At 45.0% G+C, this 20756-nt stretch overlaps 1 protein-coding gene across 1 annotated transcript in view; it reads left to right on the top strand.

The window, feature by feature from the left end:
- Positions 1-20756, top strand: part of AKAP12 (A-kinase anchoring protein 12) — a 100876-nt gene that overhangs the window by 36666 nt on the left and 43454 nt on the right. Inside the window, exon 2 of the mRNA XM_011282570.4 lies at positions 18790-18904. Within this exon, the coding sequence (XP_011280872.3) occupies positions 18790-18904 (115 nt within the window). The remainder of the gene's footprint in view (positions 1-18789; positions 18905-20756) is intronic.

The following is a 20756-nucleotide window of genomic DNA, read 5'->3' on the forward strand; positions in this document are numbered from 1 at the left end:
AGTCTGCTCTGTCTATCCTAGAGTCAGATCATTTGCTGACCGAGATTCCTGAATGTGGGCTGTTGAGAATGGTAGGGCTCAGAGCTCAGAGTTCTGAGCTTATATTTTCTAGAACAAAACAAGTAAGAACCAGAGCTGCCAATGTTGACCTGGCCAAGATGCCACAGTCGTTGGTCTGGCGGAGCCAGCTGAGGCGGGTGCAAATTCATTAAAGAACCATGAGCACACTGTTTAAACTGACTTTTCAAACAGTAGCTGCTAACATTAATTACGTGCTGTTGTAAAGTTGGTAGTTACAACTGAGGATTGAAAATTTTAATTCATGTTTTTGTTGGATTTGGGATACATCTGTCTTGTGTCTCATTGTCCCTACCCCACCCTACCCTCCCTACCCGGGAATTAAAAACTTCGGGGGGCCCCTGGGTGGCTCAGTCAGGGAAACGTTGGACTCTTGGTTTCCGCTCATGTCATGATCTCGGGGTTCGTGAGTTCGAGCCCTTCGTCAAGCTCTGTGCTGAGAGTGGGGAGTCTGCTTGGGATTCTTTCTTCTTCCCTTTCTCTCTGCCCCTCCCCTGACCCTGCTTGCTTTCTCTCTCTCGAAATAAATAACGAAGTAAAAACTTCTATATTTGAAGACAGAGTTCCTCCCAAATTAATGCTTCTGTCTCGTAAATCGGGACAAGCCTCCTTGAGTATTTATGTGGGGGCCTATTCTCTGTCCCACTGTCATGCTGATAAAGCTAAAAATTAAGGTATTAATACCATTACTAGATGTTCTCTATTAGCTAGCAGCTCTAAAAGCTATTTTGACAGGTATAACTTATGATTTATAAATTAGGTTAATGGACTCCTTTTTTACTGGAAAATGCACTTGTGTGAGATCACTTATATTTAAGTAATAATTAAGTACCAGTGGCAAGTGCAAATGCACATTAAGAGATTCAAGCTGATATCTTCCACCCTGAATGCTTAGAGATGGTTATGCACATTTACGTTTCTCTGTAAATGCACCACGATGCTTAGCCAGACTGAACACTTCTTTTGTGGTTTTTTATGTCCAATACTTTCATTTTATTTTATTTTTAATTATTTATTAAAAGATTTATATCCAAGTTAGCTAACATATAGTGTAATAATGATTCCAGGAGTAGAATTTAGTGATATTTAGCGATTCGTTACTTACATATAACACCCAGTGCTCATCCCAACAAGTGTCCTCCTTTATGCCCCTTGCCCAATCAACCCATCCCCCCACCCACAACCCCTCCAGCAACCCTCATTTAAGAGTCTCTTCTATTTTGCCCCCCTCCCTGTTTTTATATTATTTTTGCTTCCCTTCCCTTATGTCCATCTGTTTTGTATCTTAAACTCCACATAGGAGTGAAGTCGCATGATATTTGTCTTTCTCTGACTAATTTCGCTTCATAGTTCCATCCATGCAGTTGCAAATGGCCAGATTTCCTTCTTCTTGATCACCGAGTAATATTCCAGTGTGTGTGTGTGTGTGTGTGTGTGTGTGTGTGTGTGCGTGTGTGTATGTGTGTGTGTACCACATCTTTATCCATTCATCAGTCAATGGACATCTGGGCTCTTTCCATACTTTGGCTATTGTCGATAGTGCTACTATAAACATTGGGGTGCCTGTGCCCCTTTGAAATAGCACTTCTAATTAAGGCTTTTTAGAGTACTTGCTTACACACTAGGTGAATTTTCTGAGCTCTATGTATCAGAAACAGAAGTCTGAGGGAATACATTTGGTAGCAAAGCCAAGCAAACAGACAAAAAAAAAAAAAAAAAAAAAAAAAAGCCCCCAAACAGCTTGTGGTTGATGCAGTTTTTACAAGGCTTTGTCAATGACAAAAGTTTTTCACAATGTCTCCTTTTTAGAAACCCCTTTGGGTGGAGTCAGATCCCGAGAAGAAAGTTGGTCTATGTGTGGTGGAACTTATTAAGGAACTTTGTGAAGGGACGCCTGGGTGGTTCAGTCGCTTAAACATCCGACTTGGGCTCAGGTCTTGACCTCACAGCTTGTGAGTTCAAACCCCCTGGCGGGCTCGGTGCTGAGACCTCAAAGCCTGGAGCCTGCTCTGGATTCTGTGTCTCCCTCTCTCTCTCTCAAAGTATAAGTAAACATTAAAAAATAAAAAAAAAAAAGAACTTTGAGAATTTTCTCTAAAGTTTATTCAGTCAGAGAGAGAGAGAGAGAGAGAGAGAGAGAGAGAGAGAGAGAGAGATCATGAGAGTGCGAGCGAGCAGGGGAGGGGCCGAGAGAACTTTCTAAAAACCAGGAAAATAAGAATCCAGAGTCCAGAGCTGCCATTTTTACATCAAGGTGTTGTCTTTCTTAGAATAAGTTTCTTCATGCAGTCCAAACCAGTCTAGATTTATCTAGAGAAAGGAAGCGTGATGGCCTTTGAATACAGACACTGTGGGGGGAGGGGCGTCCCAGATGCCACTTCCCTTCTCCAGGTTTTATTACTAGGCTGGTGTCCCGATTACTTGGAACAAAAGCCAAGGGATGCTTAACTTTCTGAGACGTATGTTGTGTAACCTGGGACTGTGATTCTTTATTCTTTGAGTAAGAGGATGACTAGTATGTTTGGGGTTTGTGTCAATTTTGTTTTTATTTTGTTTTGTTTTAATATCCTTTTCCTCGTCCAGAAGGCAGGGCCGGGGAAGAGGCATCTGAGCAATATTGTCTGGAAGCTTACCGTTGACAGAAGAAACGTATTGACCAATATAACTCTGCTCTTTTTTTTTTCCGTTTATTATTATTTGTTTTATTTTTTTAATTTGTATTTAATTTATTTTTTTAACATATATCCAAGTTAGTTAGCATATAGTGCAACAGGGATTTCAGGAATAGAGTCCTTAATGCCCCTCTCCCATTTAGCCCATCCCCCCTCACTCAACCCCTCCAGCAACCCTCTGTTTTTTCTCCATATTTAAGTCTCTTATGTTTTTGTCCCCCTCCCTGTTTTTATAATTTTTTTTTTACATTTATTTATTTTTGAGAGACAGAGCACAAGTGGGGGAGGGGCAGAGCAAGAGGGAGACACAGAATCCGAATCAGGCTCCAGGCTCCGAGCTGTCCGCACAGAGCCCGACGCGGGGCTCGAACTCACAAACCCCGAGATCGTGACCTGAGCCGCTTAGAGGACCTAGTATTACGGTGTTCCTTCTGTTCCTTCTCAGTGAGTTCAGGTTGCTTGATCAGGGCCATTCGGGCGACAGGACACGGAGGAGGCCAAGGTGCCATCTTGGCTGAGCGCCCCACGACGGTGCTGGGTAAGAGATCCTTCCAGCATGACCCTGCTGCACCAGCTGGACGCCATGATGAGCCGAGTTTCAGGCCGGCCGGCTGGACATGAAGCAAGGCCTGCTGCCATCTCTTTTCTTCCACCCCGGCCCTCCCCTAACCTCACCTCTCCCCTGCCCCCGCTCTTCTCCATCCTGGGGGGTGTGCCCGGTGGAAAACCTCCAGCCAAGCCGACTGATCCCTGGCACGAGGGCCTCCGGCATTTAGTCAGGATGCCTCACTGCCTTTGTATCAAATGCTGTACAAACTCACCTGCATTCTGATTTGTTTTCCTTTTGAGAGCTGTTTCCCCGTTGTGGCAAATGACCCAACCCGGGGTCCCCGTTCACCAGTGGTCAGTCTCCTGTAGTCAGCATCTGCCTCCGGGGACAGCGGCTGCCCGTGCGAACCCCCTGAGGACCTGTAGAAACTCCTCTAACAGCTGGGTAATTCCCTGGGGTTCTGATTTCATTGGGTCGGGGTGGGGCCACGGCAACTTTGCAAAGCGTTAGTCCCATTTTCTAGGCTCTGGATGAGAAATGTGCTCAGAGGTCTCACGGCTAAAAAGGAGGCCCAGCTGGGATTCCCTCCCCAACTGTCTCACTGGAAAGCACGCCCTTGTGTCTCCCGTGCCCTCCTCTGCCACTGGATCTGCAGAAGCTTTGTAGTATTTTTACCAGTTAAGGGCATGGTCCTGCCATCACCTGCCTTTTATGAATGTGTGGGCCTCGGCACTCTTTGTTTGACTCCGACCTGACTTAACATAAACACTGGCTGTGCTCTGGCCGCAGGACCGCTCACGTCACTTTTATTTTGGTCTGCAGCAGGCCATCTGAATTCCGGGGAGCACAGAGCTGAGCACACACGTCCGAGAAACGCATGTCAGTTTATCATTTTGATTCTGCTCTGAACCAGCTACAAAACCCTGAATGGATTCTCCAAAATGGCGTCTTCAAGTCCATTGTCAGAGCTAAATGTTTAATAACTTTATGAAATAATCCATGCCATGGTGTATAGGAAACTCTCTTTAGTTTTTTGTTTGTTTTGTTTTCTTTTCTTTGTAACACGGAAGGGGGCATTTCTGGAAGTCTGGAGGGCTTAGCATAGCTCTCCCGTCCCCCACTCCTCCTTCCTTGCGGAGTGCTTTCCTAAAAGCTGCAGACTGGAGAGGTTCTGGCAGTGCCCCTGCGTGGCAGGTTCCAGAAAGAAGCAGATGTGAGGCAGACATTTAATCAATCGAAAAGCGGTTTAGAATTCAGCCTGGGAGGCTATAGGTTCGCTTTTCAGCAAACACAGCCCGGCACTCTGGAAAACTCTGTGTGGCTTTTCTCGTCTGTAGCACGTTTTTCTCTGCAACTAGGCTAGAAATATTTGGAGTAGAACATTGTGGAATAGCAGTTGTTGGTTCTTTGCTAAATCACATTACCTTAGATGGGCCATCTTTACAAGTTAAGTTCGTTCTCCTGAAAACAAGACCAGCAGTCCTGCTTGTTCGTTTCCTTTTTTCACATCACAGGGCCCACAGACTTAGAACTGAAGTAGCAACACAGCGATCGGTACATTCACTCGGTGATCAATAAATTCACTCTCTCTGGATTTTTTTTTTTTTTTAATCAGCAGTTATTTTAAGCAATGTGGTTCAAAGGCAGTACAACCACTAAATATGCATACTGATTATGTATGTTATTTAACTTTGATCTCAATTATCCTCCTGATTAAATACTTTGGTTGGGCAAAGCTTGTAGTAAACTTACGGTCTCATTTCCCCTTACTGTAGTCATCCACATGGTGTAGGACCTGTAAGAGGTGGTAATTTGTGGGCTGCTTAGAACAAGCAATTAAACCAATTCATCAGGATGGGAGAAGAGCTTATAAGACACCCTCTCCAACTCTTCCATTTCTGCCTTTCTTTCTTCATATATACAGGTGATAGCCCTCTACCACTGGACTCTCGCTCAATCCCAGATGTCTGTTTTGGTTTGCATAGTGGAGTTAATTGTGCCAAGTTCGGGCGCTGCACATTTTTCATAACTTACTCCCTCTCTGAAGTTTCTGATGCTCATGGCTTAGGGATACATTTTTGGTTAGAAGAAATAATCCTAGAGCCTAAAGGTTTTTGAACCTTAAAATCTATAAACTTTACTTCAGGTGATGTTGGTTTCCTCCTTTGTCAAAACTGTTTATCTCTCAGGTTAAGAAACTATCCAGCCTTTCTAAGACATACAGTGGATTTTAGAACTTTTTGTATTATTGAATTCCTAAGCAAGGATGCGATAATGGTATTTTGCTACCTAATGCAGATCCCTTTGAGAGAGTCTTTTTTTTTTTATATATATATATATGTTTAGTTTTGAGAGGGGAGGAGCAGAGAGAGAGGAGACACAGAATTTGAAGCAGGCTCCAAGCTCCAAGCTGTCAGTGCAGAGCCCAACGCAGGGCTCGAACCCATGAACTGTGAGATCCTGACCTGAACCAAAGTCAGACGTTTAACTGAGTCACCCAGGTGCCCCTCCCCACCTTTGAGAGGGTCTTAACAAGAGAGTAGTTACTCGAGTTTGGTGTGTAAGGATTAGGTGGGAATTGGGCTCCTGATTTCTGCAGCTACATTGAACTTGATGGTACATGGATCAAAAGGAAAAGGCATTAGAATAGTCAGATGCTTCAGAGCACCAGTCTTTTGCTTTTAAGGTACTCGTCTTCACTGTTCTCTTCACATTAATATTTTGCTTAATTTGCATTTGGGATCTGCAGACAACAGTGAAGTCAATATGGCAGGCAGTTGATTCCCCCCATACATCTTGCAGGTGCAACAACTCCGAGGAGGAAAAATAACCTGTCTTAGACATTCATCATATGTCATAACACTAGCAAATGTGCTTTAAGGATCCGTATCCTGAGATGTACAATTTGACAAGATCTGGAGAGCCTCACCCCACTCTGAGGTCCACACTCAACCAACCAACAGATGTTAGCTGCCTACTAGGGTTTAAACATGGACCTTCAGCATTGCTTAGAAGCTTAAGATGAAAGTCATTAACCTGAAAGTGCGGCTTGTTTCCTGTCCTTCACACAACAAAGTTTTCAACTGTTGGGTTGTTTAGTCTGGTCTGTTCCCCCTAAGTGGACACACCGGTCCCACCACTTTGAATTTCTGTATTAGATGGGTTTTATCAGTGACCCAAAGGTATATAAGTAGGACCGTGTTTCCTGGTTTAGGGAAGTTGGGGGGGGAACAGTTTAAGCTCCCCCCTTTTCTGATTCAATGAGGCTGAGTAGTGGTTCTTAGCCAGGAGTGTTAGGATCACTACCCAGAGGGGACACGTGTTCGGTAGAGGCCACCAGCAATACCTCCTGTCCTGTGATTCCAGCACACAGGAGGATGCTGGGGCTATCAGCGTGCCAGAATCCTTGACCTAGGATTCACATGTTTCTGTGGTTTTATTGAGCATCTCTGTTCTAATTACGACACAGACCTAAATGCTGTGGGAGCTGCCAAGTAAGCCCTTCACGTACTGGAATCCTGGTGGACCATCTTCACACAGCGAATTGCTGTAATTAATTGGTAGGTGGTACTTTTCATTCCCTCATGTCCAGCAGAGATCTTATAAATTCCCTTTGTCTGAAATCAGCACTGTTGATCTCCTACCTCTACCAGATTTAGAGCTCTGTTTTCTTTCACATACTTTCCCAGAGAACCGAAGATCTTTAGTACGTTTTAAAACAACTGTAACTCCTTTTTAAAGGAGGGGAATATCCGACTGAAATGTTGTGTGTTAAAGCATATGGCATTTACTCTGGTGTCTTTACTTAACGCGGGCTGTTAATAATTGCGGTCTACGAGGTGGGCGGGTCATTTTAGAAAACGTTACAGTGGGGTGCCTGGCTGGCTCAGTTGGTAGGGCGAGCGACTCTTGATCTTGGGGTTGTAAGTTCGAGCCCCATGTTGCGTGCAGAGATTACTTAAAAATAAAATCTTCGAAAAACTTGCAACGATTTCCTCCCTAGTGGTTCAGAATGCACACTACAGAGAGTTTTCCCAAGATCATTTGAGCCCAGCATACTTCTGAGATAATGCCTGGTACAATGGCATTTGATAACGCCTGGTGTACTGAGTATTGATATTTCAAAAGCCTGATCAGTTGAACGGTGTGTTTTCTTTCCGTGAGGCTGGTGGGTACGGAGCCCCATTGACTCTAGCGGATGGTACCGACATGCCCACCCCCTTTTCTGGGTACTTCAGATTAACTCAGTCATGTTCAGTGTCACCAACCAGTAAGGAGATACTTTTGTTTGTTGGTTTTGTTTTGCTGAAGACAGGAGTGGGAAGAAATAGCACGGAATTAAAAGCAAGCAGAGGTTTTATTTCGAGATCGGGTGTTTCAGGGCATCTTACAACTTTAAGGTATTAAAAAATGTTTTTTAATGTTTATTTATTTTTGAGAGAGAGAGAGACACAGCCCGACGCGGGAGGGGCAGAGAGAGAGGGAGACACAGACTCTGAAGCAGGCTCGAGGCTCTGAGCGGTCAGCACAGAGCCTGACGCGGGGCTCGAACTCATGAACCTGAGATCATGACTTGAGCGAAGTCGGTGGCTCACCTGACTGAGCCTCCCAGGTGCCCCCCAGGGCATTAGTATTTTAAGACGTGGAATTGCCGCCTCACGTACAGCAGGGCATTTTTCAGGAGGAAAATCAAGATCAGGCAGAGATCTCCTAAGGTCATTTCTCAGATAAGGACATCTCGTTTTTAGCGGTCACTAGAATCAACTCTTGCCCCCGAGTATATACTGTTCTTGATTTCATGTGTTTTCAAGAGCTTTTGGTGCAGCGTTTATACAATACTCTTTTAAACATTAGAAGCACTTCTTTTCTCTCTTTAAAGGCTTGCTAGTTTAAGGGCCTCCTTTTTTTTTTTGTTTTTGTTTTTTGTATCGTTTTGTGAATCGCCATGCATCCTTTCTAGATTCATGGAATACAGAATAATACAAGAAACACCCGTACCCATCCACCAGCGTCAGCTGTGACCAACATGTTACCAATCTTAGTTTTGTCAGATTGTGATTTTTACGTTATATTTGCTTCTCTTAAAACAAATACAAGATCTGGTGTCTGCAGACCTGTCATTATAAACCTAATAGCTGAAGACTTTGTCAGACTTTACAGAATTGAACTTTTTGGGAATCTTAAAAAGAAAAACCTTTTTATCACTCTCGTTCTCGTACGTTTTATTTCTGCAACTCGGAGGTGGAGTGTCCTTGGGGTGGAGACAGCCTCTTAAGGCTAACTTGTTGGGAGCATGGCTGTAGGGGAAGGCCTAGAGGGATTCAAGAATTTAATCCAATTAGCTTTCAAAAACCAGGGCTGTAGCTCGTGAAAATTTTTTATAAACATGGATTACGGATGGAGTCATCAGTTTCTATATTTAGCTTTCAGCTTATTTCTAGAAATTTAAATTTTTGTTTAAAATTTTTTTCTAGTTTATTTAAAACTGAACTGTTGGCACAGAGCCCGACGCGGGGCTCGAACTCACGAACCACGAGATCATGACCTGAGCCGAAGTCAGACGCTTAACTGACTGAACCACCCATGCCATCCCTAAGGTTTATTTTTGAGAGAGAGAGAGACACATACACACACACACACACACACACACACACACACACACAGTGTACACACACACACACAGGGTGAGCAGGGGAGGGGCAGAGAGAGAAGGAGACACAGAATTTGAAGCAGGCTCCAGGCTCTGAGCTGCCAGCACAGAGCCTGACGCAGGGCTTGAACCTGCCAAAAGTGAGATCATGACCTGAGCCAAATTCAGATGCTTAAGTGAGCCACCCAGGCCCTCCAATTTCTAGAAATTTTAAAATAATTTCTGAAATTCTCTTCGTGCTTGTGTTTACTAAAAGTGAGGGATGAAATGGTTTCACCATATTCAGGTGTGTGCTGTTTGGACAGTTTGGTTCTAGAGTGAATATAATGTTTGGAGCTATGGCTGTTGACTTGTGTGAAATAAGTCTTCAGCCATAAAGATGGTCAATTTTTTTTTTTTTTTACCTTTATGTAAGCTCTGCCTCCAAATTGAGGCTTGACCTCATGACCTTGAGATCAAGGGTTGCATGCTGTAACAACTGAGCCAGCCAAGCTCCCCAAGATGGTCAACTTTTTAAGCGGCGTTGACAGATGGGCTCATTAATCCCCATGCAGCCATGTATACATGTGGTGGTGGGGAGGGTCCTGTACGGTCTCCTGCTCACAGCAGGATAATTGTGTTTTGCTACCTGAGGGTCAGACCCACCAGGAACCACCCTTGGCAAAAGAGCTTACATGTCTTGAGTCAGCGTTTCCTCTTGACCAAGTTTATTCCAAAGCTCTGGCCTGCTTACTAGAGGGGTGCCCTGTGTCTTGAGCTGTAACCCTGTTTTGTGTGCAAGATCGGGTATCGTGAGATGCATTTTCTGTAGACACATGGCTGTGTCTAATTTTTTTTTTTTAACGTTTATTTATTTTTGAGACAGAGAGAGACAGAGCATGAATGGGGGAGGGGCAGAGAGAGAGGGAGACACAGAATCTGAAACAGGCTCCAGGCTCTGAGCTGTCAGCACAGAGCCCGATGCGGGGCTCGAACTCACGGACTGCGAGATCATGACCTGAGCTGAAGTCGGACGCTTAACCGACTGAGCCCCCCAGGCACCCCGAGGACAATTTCTTAAAAGTTGGCTCTAGCACGATAGAAAAATACTGGAGTAGATCACGGTTGGATTTGGGCAAGTAGACTGAGACACAGCGGCTTCCGACAGCTTTTCAATTGAGGAGAGCTTTCCCAAATATGACTTCACTTGCAACTCAAGACGATCTGAAAACCAAGATGGTCTTAGTCCCCATGTATATAATTTGGAGAATGAGCCCAGAGGTCAAGTTCCATAGCTAACAGGAGCCATACTGTGCCGTTTGCTGTTTCCTCCATACTTCCTGTGGTTAAAAAAACAAAACAAAACAAAACAAAACAAAAAACAACTCGGGTGTCTCTCCTCTGCTTAGACCTTTGTGTCAACTGCCTTGCCCCTCCCTTCCTACCCGGACCATTAGACAACTAGGAGGCTTACAAGCCTTTATGCTAAATGTTGTGTTGAGTGCAGAGTGTGGACAATCCAGAAAGAACTCTTGAAACTTTCTTTTTTGAAAAAATGTTTTAATGTTTATTCATTTCTGAGAGAGAGAGGGAGAGAGACAGACAGACAGACAGCACAAGGGGCGGGGGTTGGCAGAGATAGAGGGAGACACAGAATTTGAAGCAGTCTCCAGGCTCTGAACTGTCAGCACAGAGCCCAAAGCAGGGATCGAACCCACAGGCCATGAGATGGTGAGATCATGACCTAAGCTGAAGTCCGACGCTTAACTGACTGAGTCACCCGGGTGCCACTTGAAGCATTCATTTTGTAGGGGGGAAGTGGGCCTGGGACAAGTAGTTCCCTTTATTTTATATATATTTTTAAGTTAAATTATTTATTTGGAGAGAGACAGAGGGCACAAGTGGGGGAGGAGCAGAGAGAGGGCAAGAAGAGAGCGCAGAGCCGGATGTGGGGCTCGAACTCACGAACCACGAGATCATGACCTGAGCCAACATCAAGAGTCGGACGCTTGCCCGACTGAGAGACCCAGGAGCCCCATTAGATCACACTTATGACAGCAAATGGCATAATTAAAGCAGCTGCAGCTTGGGTTAGTAGCGGACTTATTAAGAACGTGTCGGGGATGCCCCAGATACTCTGTGAGGTAGATAAAAATGAATTCTTATCCCATTTTTACAGAGAAAAGGAGGTAGGAGAGGCTAAAACGTGTGGCCCAAAGCCACAGATCAGACCCCGCTCTCCTAGCCACCTCCCATTTGCTGGCCTGGAAGGAACCCCGCCACGTTTCAGCCTGAGACAATGAGGGGGCAGTTCTAAAATGCCAAAATGAGGTACTTAATCTTGCCCCAGAGAGTACCAGTACCTAGTTCTCCAGTCTGCTTCTGAGCCCGCTGTGTTCTCTACACTTGAGGGAATATGGATTAGTTTGCATGACCAAATGCCTGAAATAGGATTTCACTGTTGCATTTCTGTCTTAAAGCAGTTCTGTTTTCTCATGAAATTCATGTGACTGGTAGAAATTAGAATTACAATGCTTCCCTGTAAAGCAAAATCTTCTTAGCGGCCTCTTGCCCATTCTAAAAATAAACAAACCGAAACAGAATATCCAGCGAAGGAAAAGCTCTCCCACCCCCCAGTTGTAAAAATCATCATGTTACTTAGATAAAGAACATAACATAGAAACATAGAACATAGAAACATCAGAACATAGAAAAGTAGAAAAATAGGGGTGCCTGGGTGGCTCAGTTGGTTGAGCGTCCAGCTTCGGCTCAGGTCATCTCACGGCTCGTGGGTTCGAGTCCCGCATCGGGCTCTGTGCTGATGGCTCAGAGCCTGGAGCCTGCTTTGGCTTCTGTGTCTCCCTCTCTCTCTGCACCGCCCCCCCCCCCCCCCCCCCACTCAGGCTCTGTCTCTCTGTCTCAAAAATAAATAAATATTTAAAAAAAGAAAAGAAAAGTAGAAAAATAGAGGGTATCAAATATTCATGGTTTCTTCCTCAGTGATATTTTGATATATTGCAGTATGAACAGTATGGTAATGTTGCTGTTTTACAGTATGTTCTTGTATGTGTTTGTAATCATTTTATATGTATAAGTGTTACGTTTGCTCTTTAAATTGAATATCACAACATAAAGTACATCCCCATACTATTACATACACTTTGTAGGTAGTATTTTTAATGCCTGCAAGATGCACTATAACCATGCCCTAAATTTTGGATATTTAGAATTATTTCTTAAGTTAATTTTTGTAATCTTTTGCCTTCTGTCCTCTTAGTGTTTTTTGCAGTGACCTTAACTGTAGGAATTAGATCCATTTAATTTAATTAAGTAAAGTGTCTCCTCTTCTGTGCCTTACTCTGTGGCCTGACGGTTTATATCAGGTTTAGAGTTGGATTTACATAGCTTTCTACTTAGATTAGTTTGAAATAAAAATGGTTACTTTTTAAAAGAAAAGCAAACCTTTCAAAACCCATAATTCTGTTGGTGTTCTGTAATTGACCTCTAAATTAGAAGGAAACTTTTAGCTTAAACATAACCCAGGCTGGCTGGTATTGTCACGATGACTTTTTTTTTTTTTTAAATAAATGTTTATTCAGTTTTGAGAGAGAGTGTGTGAGCGGGGAGGGGCAGAGAGAGAGAGGGGCACAGAAGATCTGAAGCAGGTTCTGCACTGACAGCAGCCAGCCTGATGCAGGCCTGGAACCCACGAACTCTGAGATCGTGACCTGAGCCAAAGTTGGTCGCTCAGCCAACAGAGCCACCCAGGTGCCCCGACAATGATTTGTATTCTTACAGCCTGTGTCATTTTTGTGAAATGGATTGACTGGGGTTTTTTCCTTCAATCAGAAATTCTGCTCTTAAGAAACTCCGTGCCGAGGCAGAACATGCTCGCGTTAGGCCGTGTGTGCAGCTCAGGTCACCTGGGGTGAGTCCCGGCTTCCCCACATCTTGGCTCAGCCCCTTGGGTGCAGTACCTCTCCCCTTCTGCTGGCCGTAAAGTGGGGATGATGGTTAAGAGTTTCCTTAAGGTGGACGGTTAAATTAGCAAATGTATATAAACGACATTGGTGATATGGGTCCATAATACATGTACTAATATATCGGGAGCCTCGGGTAGCCTGGTGTAGAGCTGTGATAGTCTTGGCTGTGTCTTCGTCAATATTTTTGGTTAATGGTGTGGCCGAGGGGGTTATTTAAATGGTAATCACATTTGGAGATCATGTGAACAGACGGGTGAAAGGTCCATGGGATCAGTTTGGTCCGTTGCTCAGAGGATCTGAAAAGATTTGCGAACCCTGAAAGCCAGGTTATTAGCATGTGATAGCCTCAGAATCTGGATTTTAAGTTTCAAAGCATTTTCACCTTTGCAATGATAAAGTAAATAAAAAGGAAGCCATGCCTTCATATAATATATATTAGTTATGCCTCAAACAAAACAAAAAACTGTGTCTCTTCCCCAACACCCTTGCAAAGGGCAGAATAACTAAAATTCCAGAGGCAGCATTTGTTAAAGATTTTGTGTAATGTTGTTACAGTTTTTTTTTAATGCTTATACAAATATCCAGAGGGAGCCCTCCTGTCCCCATCCTTCTCTTTCTCCCTCCCTATAAGTGGGTTATTTTTGTCTTATTTTTTTTTCTATTAAAAAAAATTTTTTTTTAAATGTTTATTTGTGTTGGAGAGACAGAGAGAGACAGAGCACGAGCTGGGGAGGGGCAGAGAGAGAGGGAGACACAGAATCCGAAGCAGGCTCCAGGCTCCGAGCTGTCAGCACTGAGCCCGACGCGGGGCTCGAACCCACGAACCGTGAGATCATGACCTGAGCCGAAGTCGGACGCTCAACCGACTGAGCCACCCAGGCGCCCCATATTTGATGGTTTTAAAGGTTTCCTTCAAAATGCTCTATATTAGAATGGAGAAAAAGACATTGAAGAGTTTTCCTTACAAGTTTTGTCAGGGATTTAAAATCCCCCCAGATCATCTTTTCTTCCCCCAGATCGTTCGTGCGTGTGTCCCTGTCATACTGACTCGCTTCTGGTTGCTCCTGCTCACATCCACCTAACATTCCGTTTCTGGGGCTTTGCCAGAATTGCACTGGTTGGAACCTCATTTACTGCAAGCAGGGCAGGACTGTGGGGGCAGTGTCACCTGTGATGGTCAGCTGATCATCCGATGAGAACATAGACAACGAGGGTCACTTCTGTGGTGAAAGAAGTTGCTTCAGCAGGCTCATCGCCTCTACCCCCAACATCCCGAGAGCTGTCGAGAGCCCATCTGTTTTGTTCATTGTTTAACTCATTCATTAAAGAGCTTAATTCTCCTGGGGCCCCTGGCTGGCTCCATCAGTGGAGTGTGTGATCCTTGACCTCAGGGTTGTGGGTTTGAGCCCCATGGCGGGCGTAGAGACTGCTTAAAAATAAAACCTTAAAAAAGAGAGAAAAGAGCTTGAGACTCCCACTGCTTACTCTGCAGAGGGGCTCAGAGCAAGTCGTGGGCAGTCCTGTGGAGGAGGAAGAGGAACGAAGTCTGGTAGTTTCTTTCTGCAGTGTCCCGGCTGCCATTTTGGAGATTCCAAAATCTTATAGGAACGAGAGGAAAATACTGCTGCTGGAGGCACTGAGGTGTTTTTTAAAGCTTGTTTAGTCGTAATGTGGGAATGCTTCACGGGAATAAACTCTGGCTGACCCACTCAAAGGATATAAGCTTGAAAACATTTAGGGTTTTGATTTGCTCAAAAGAGGCGTTTACGCTTTTTGAAGCACAGATCCAGTGGGAATAGAGGTTTTCTGGTGCTCACTATGTTCAAATGCAGAGAGCATGTCTTTTAAGTCTAGTGTCTACCTCTGTGTTTGTGCAAGTGTAGAAGTAAATACAGAAGGGTTGGAGAAAGCTGAGTGAGGAAGCTTCAGAATGAAAGAAGGGAGTAGAAATTTCCGCTTTTTCTTTTCTGGAAACTTGAGTCCCAACACTGCTTTCCTCCCTGAAGTAGTGACCCGTAACACTACATCTGGTTCCGACATTCACCTCCCGTGTCACTAAGTTGTGCGACTGCCTCCTTCAGTGTAACTGATAAATCAATCCTTGTCTTCTGTGGGCATTTGAATTACAGACAAAAGAGAATGGCTGAGGACAACTCAGATAGGTGCTAATTGACAACGAAATGCATCCACTATGTATGAAATAATCAGGCATAAAACATGTATTCTCCCTTTTTAAAAAAATGCTTATAAATACATATACACATAAGAAAAGACAGAAAGGACTTAAATGTTAAGGAACAGTGGGTTAGGTTTCTTACAATTTGAGGTGACCTTAACTTATTGGTAACTCTCAGAAGCACCTGGAACTTTAACAATAGTATCAACTGTGTAAATGGTTGGGGTTGGGAAAAAAGGAAAACAAAAACACTATTTTTGTCACAGACAGAAGTGAGTTTTTCCTTCTACAAGATTATGTAAACAGCATCTCTAAGCAAAACACAGAATGGTGGAAATATCCGAATATGGCTAGGAATGAAGTCCCATTTTTGTGTGGAGTGTTGGTGTCTCCTGGGCTGTGAATGTTCACTTGGGGGGTATCACCCGTGGGGGTCAAAGCTTGGGTGGCCCACTCGCTTTGAGACTCAAGCTATGCTTGTAACAAAATTGGCTCAAATCTCAGTTTCAATAATATCCCTGTCATATATTGTCTGGTACCAACGTTAATCCATCAAGTGCTTTTTGGAAATAGGGACAGGGTCCTGTGGTCACTGGAAATAACTAATCCATAATCATCACACTTTGGGTATAAGGAGGGCTAGCAAGTAATGTCAGATTTTAAGACTCATCTGATGTTATTTAATGTACTTCATTATATGTATGTAACATTTACGAGGAGAGGAAAGTTTGTGCCTATGTCCTGTAGATGTTTTGCTTTTTTTTTTTTTTAATTTTTTTTTCAACGTTTATTTATTTTTGGGACAGAGAGAGACAGCATGAACGGGGGAGGGGCAGAGAGAGAGGGAGACACAGAATCGGAAACAGGCTCCAGGCTCTGAGCCATCAGCACAGAGCCCGACGCGGGGCTCGAACTCACGGACCGCGAGATCGTGACCTGGCTGAAGTCGGACGCTTAACCGACTGCGCCACCCAGGCTCCCCTAGATGTTTTCCATTTAAAAACACTCAGTTTGGCCCTGGGTAAAGATAGCTTGAGTTTGACAATTCGTAAAGAGTTATGAGAACTCTTCCGGGAATTATAGAAATTCTGTAGGACTCTAAACGGTAAAACTTCAAACTGTTGCTTCCTAAACAAGGGGCACAGTTGCCCAACGTTTATTGCATTGAAAAATTGAGGCATTAAAACTGCTTTCTTGGGGCGCCTGGGTGGCTCAGTCCGTTGAGCGGCCGACTCTTGGTTTTGGCTCAGGTCACGCACAGTCTTGTGGTTTCGTGAGCTCAAGCCCTGCCTGGGGCCCTGCGCTGGCAGCACTGAGCCTGCTTGGGATTCTCTCTCTCTATTCCTCTCTCTCTCCCTCTATGCCCCTCCCCTACTCATGCTGTCTCTGTCTCTCAAAATAAATAAGCTTAAGACAACACACTGCTTTCTCCTGTTCCCCATTTAGTTTGCACATCATGGTGCACATCAAGCATTTTTTAGATTGAAGATCCATGGGATTTCTGCGGAGCTCGCAATAATATATGTTCCCTGCTTTCCTCCTGCCTCTTCTTCACGTTGCTAATCAAATCTGACTTGGACGTGTTCACACAACCAGTGATATTTAGTCCAAATACTCTTGAACGCTGACCTTTTTGCTCATGGGCATTGTGGAGACCTCCCTCCCCACCCCCCACCCCCACTTTTGTCTTTAGGTTTCATTTCAGACTCCTATCTTTCATAGTTTGGTAAGAGCAGACTTTAAGTGGAAATGTAATCTGAGCATTCTCATAAGTAGACTCAGCGTGGGCATTTTGAAGCCGACTCTTCCATCTGTGGAGTAAGTATTAAAGTGCAGTGGTATTATTTCAGGAGGCAGCCCGTGCCGCCGAAGGGCAGCTTTGCTGGGAGCCGGCAACAGCCAGGTGAAATCAATTTAGCTCAGTTCAAGACTTCCCGATTGACGTGTCTTGAACCTGCTGTCCCTTCAAGGCTGTGATCAAAGTCAGTGGTTTGGCCAATGTGCTCTGCTAGCCTGTAAGCAGCACGGACTGATGCCAAGGGGAGTGGTGGGCCCGGAGATTTCTTTGGGCTGGGCGGGTCTGGAGACTGCGGAATACTCTTAGTGCCATTTTTTTTTTTTTTAATTTTTTTCCTAATGTTTTTATTTATTTTTGAGACAGGGAGAGACAGAGCATGAGCAGGGGAGGGGCAGAGAGAGAGGGAGACACAGAATCCGAAGCAGGCTCCAGGCTCCGAGCCATCAGCACAGAGCCCGACGCGGGGCTCGAACTCACGAGCCGTGAGATCATGACCTGAGCCGAAGTCGGACGCTCAACCGACTGAGCCACCCAGGCGCCCCTCTTAGTGCCATTTTATCGTTACGCACCGCAACAGGTCCTTCAGCAATCTGTAGTGCTGTGGAAAAAACCCTGGAAGTTCTTGGTGGGGAGTGCTGGCCTTCGGGCTGTGGTGCTTCCGTCTGAGCTGTGGGATCTGTGGCCCGCCAACCCCCACCCTCTGTGATCCCACTGGGTTCCAGTGTCCTCTGCTCTAAAATGGAAATAACAGCACCTGCCTACATTGGTTTTCGTATACTGGGAAATGTGTGCGGATTGTAAAGCATTGTTGACATCCTGAGGTTCCTAAATGGTTATTGAGCTATTTTTGTAATAGCCTTAACACTTTTGACCTATATTCTCAGGTTTAAAAAAAAAAAAAAAAACACAATAATAATAACATAGGGGCGCCTGGGTAGCTCAGTCGGTTAAGCATCCGACTTCGGCTCAGGTCATGATCTCCCGGTCCGTGAATTCGAGCCCCGTGTCGGGCTCTGTGCTGACAGCTTGGAGCCTGGAGCCTGCTTCAGATTCTTCGTCTCCCTCTCTCCCTCTCTCTCTGCTCATGCTCTGTTCATGCTCTGTCTGTCTCTGTCTCAGAAATAAATAAACATTAAAACAAAAAATAATGGTATATCTATATGTCTACTATTTTTGCAACTGAAAACATCATTTGCATAGGGTATTCTCCGGGTTAGAGGACCAATGTCCATTTTAGTAACATTTTAAAGAAAAAACTGACTCGGAAAAGCATGTGTGACGCATCTCTTTGTTCTCTTGTCTCTGAGTACACTGGCCTTCAAACCAGGGGGTTCCTAATTTGCCTCCCTTCTCTGCCTCCCCTGCACCTTTCTTTTCTCATACACCCATCACGTGGGAACTTCAGTCTCAGCTTTATCCGTACTCCCTTTTCTCCCAACACCCCATAGGTTGGGGCTCCTCTGTTTGTTGTGACTTGTGTTTCTCCACCATGACAGTTTCCATAATTGTTTATTTACATGTCTGCCCTTTCGCCTGGGAAGGTCATATTGTCACTTAGGTATATTCTGGTCAAATGTATAACCTGCATCTAAACACGAGGAAAAACGTTGCTTTAAAGAAAACAACATTTTTTTCTTAAAGTCTGCTTTTGATGGAAGTTTGTAAGCTCAAGGGGGCTGGGACCACACCTGACTTACTCGTTGTGTATTCGATAGGACTGGGCTGTATGTCAGGGATGGCATTTAGGTGAGTGAATGGATGAAGGAGTGGTGCACACATTTGCCCTGATACAAAGCCGTATCTGCGCCCGGGACCTTTTGTAAGGTAGCGGGATCATGCAGCGTAATAAAAGACTTAAATCTTCATCGTCATTGAAGTTTACGTGGTTTTGCTTTCCGTGTAGCTCCTCCAGAAGAATGGTCAGCTGTCTCCTGCCAATGGCTTAGCTGAGGAAGAAGATTTCAGCCCCCAGGAGGGAGCCCTGAATGGCCAGGAAGAAGAAGTCCCTGTCACCGATGGTAAGCTGCCTCTTCGGGCTCTGGGCGGAAGCAGGGACTGGAGGGTGGACGACACCTGCAAGGAATCCGCGGAAAACAAGGAAAACAGGCCTGGGAAGAATATAGAACATCCCGCCTGGGGTTGCCTGATTTCGACAACAAAAGCGATCAATTGGTTCCAAAGGGAAGTATTTCTCTATACTTAGGTGTCGGAGTGAAGTCACGTTTCATGTTTCTTAGATATTTTTATCTGGAACTTTTTTTTTTTTGCCTTCTCTCAGCTACTCGTCTGGTGTTCACTGGCGTTCCTGTGAGTTCTTGTTGGAAACCCCAGAGTCGTGGTGGCTTTAAGAGTCAGTCTCTCCCACTCTGGAGAGGAGCCTCCTCTCGCACAGATTTTTCTAGCTGTGTATGTTTCAGGATGCACGCTTCTCTTTGCCCAGGCTACGATGTGTTGCGTGTTTTCTGGCTCTTGAGAGTACAGGTCCCACAGGGGTGGTTACTAGAAAGCGAACCTTTCACCACATTGTCACCTAGTTCGAGTCAGCCCCCGCGAGGTAGCAAGGACCATGGTTTAGGGTCATTAGGGTCAGAATCAAGTACCTTGACCGAGCACCCTTCTCTGTGGAAGGGCCACAGGTTGAAGAAGAAACTTCCTGTGTCTCCTCCTTCCATTCAATCGTAAACAAAGGGATAATTTCACAACCACTCTAGAAGATATATGAAATGAGGATTTGGCATGCAGTGAATTGTGTCTTCTATGCAACATAAATAAGACAAATGTAGGGGAAAGCCCCATGAGAGGAGACTGGCCATGGCCTTGGTTAAATGAGACTCTCCTAACATGTGGAACCTGTTTCTCTTCTTGCTCGATACCCCCATGGAGCTACTTCAAGCAGCGAACTGCTTTTGAAGTTGGTGGGAATACTGATCTTTATATAACACCACAGGCACAATATAACGTTAGAAATATATACAGTCTCACAGAAGGGAGGATTTGCATGACCCGGTGTGAAAGTTTCAAATCATCTCTACCAAAATAATTGGAATGGCCCCAACTCAAATTCCAAAGGCCCGGGCTTTGTCCTTCCCATGGCAGCTTTTGAATCGAGTCAAGCCACAGCAGGTTGGGAGCCTTCTGTGGCCAAGCCAACTGTGCTCGGTGCTTCAGGGAAGATGAACAAACTGAGAAACGACCCACCACTGGTGGCGGGGTTGGGGGGACGACAAGAAGCGGGTCTATAGAAGGATCAAAGGAAGGTTAAGACAAAGCAGCGTGGTGGTTATCATGTGAGTTTTGCAAGGAGCGAGAGCTGCCCTCCGTTCTGGTGGTGCAATCATTTGAGATCCAAGGGTGGATAAGATCTGGGGACGGAGGCAGGGTAGGGGTTAGGTTTGTTGACAAGGGATGAGAGCCAAAGTGAGTAGGATAATAACAGCCAACACTTCGCAAGCTTTTCCTCTGGGTCCTGGATCTGTGCCTTTTGTGCAGTGTGGTGTTTTAATGAGGCGGGTGCTATTGTTCTCAAGGTTCAAACCCAGATCAGCAGATCTCAAGCGTGAACTCTTAACTGCTGTGCCTTCACTGTGCTGAGCACGTCCAAAGCCTTGTCTGTTAGGACAGTGTCTTCTGAGCAAAGAATAGAATGAAAACCCAGCAAGGAAAGTGTACTAGATAACCGGGCTGTGAAAGCAGAGTGCACTTGAGGAATATTTAGTAGCAATGTGGGATCGCTGAAATACACCACCAAGGGAGAGCCTGGGTCAGGCAGGCTTCCTATCTGCCGCTGGCTGATGGATGTGATCAGCAGAAGGCAGAGAAGGATCAAGGACATGCCTTAGCAGAAGATCATTCCGTTGTCTCCCTGAGCTG

Source organism: Felis catus, chromosome B2 (assembly GCF_018350175.1).
Source record: "Felis catus isolate Fca126 chromosome B2, F.catus_Fca126_mat1.0, whole genome shotgun sequence".
Classification (NCBI taxonomy): Eukaryota; Metazoa; Chordata; class Mammalia; order Carnivora; family Felidae; genus Felis; species Felis catus.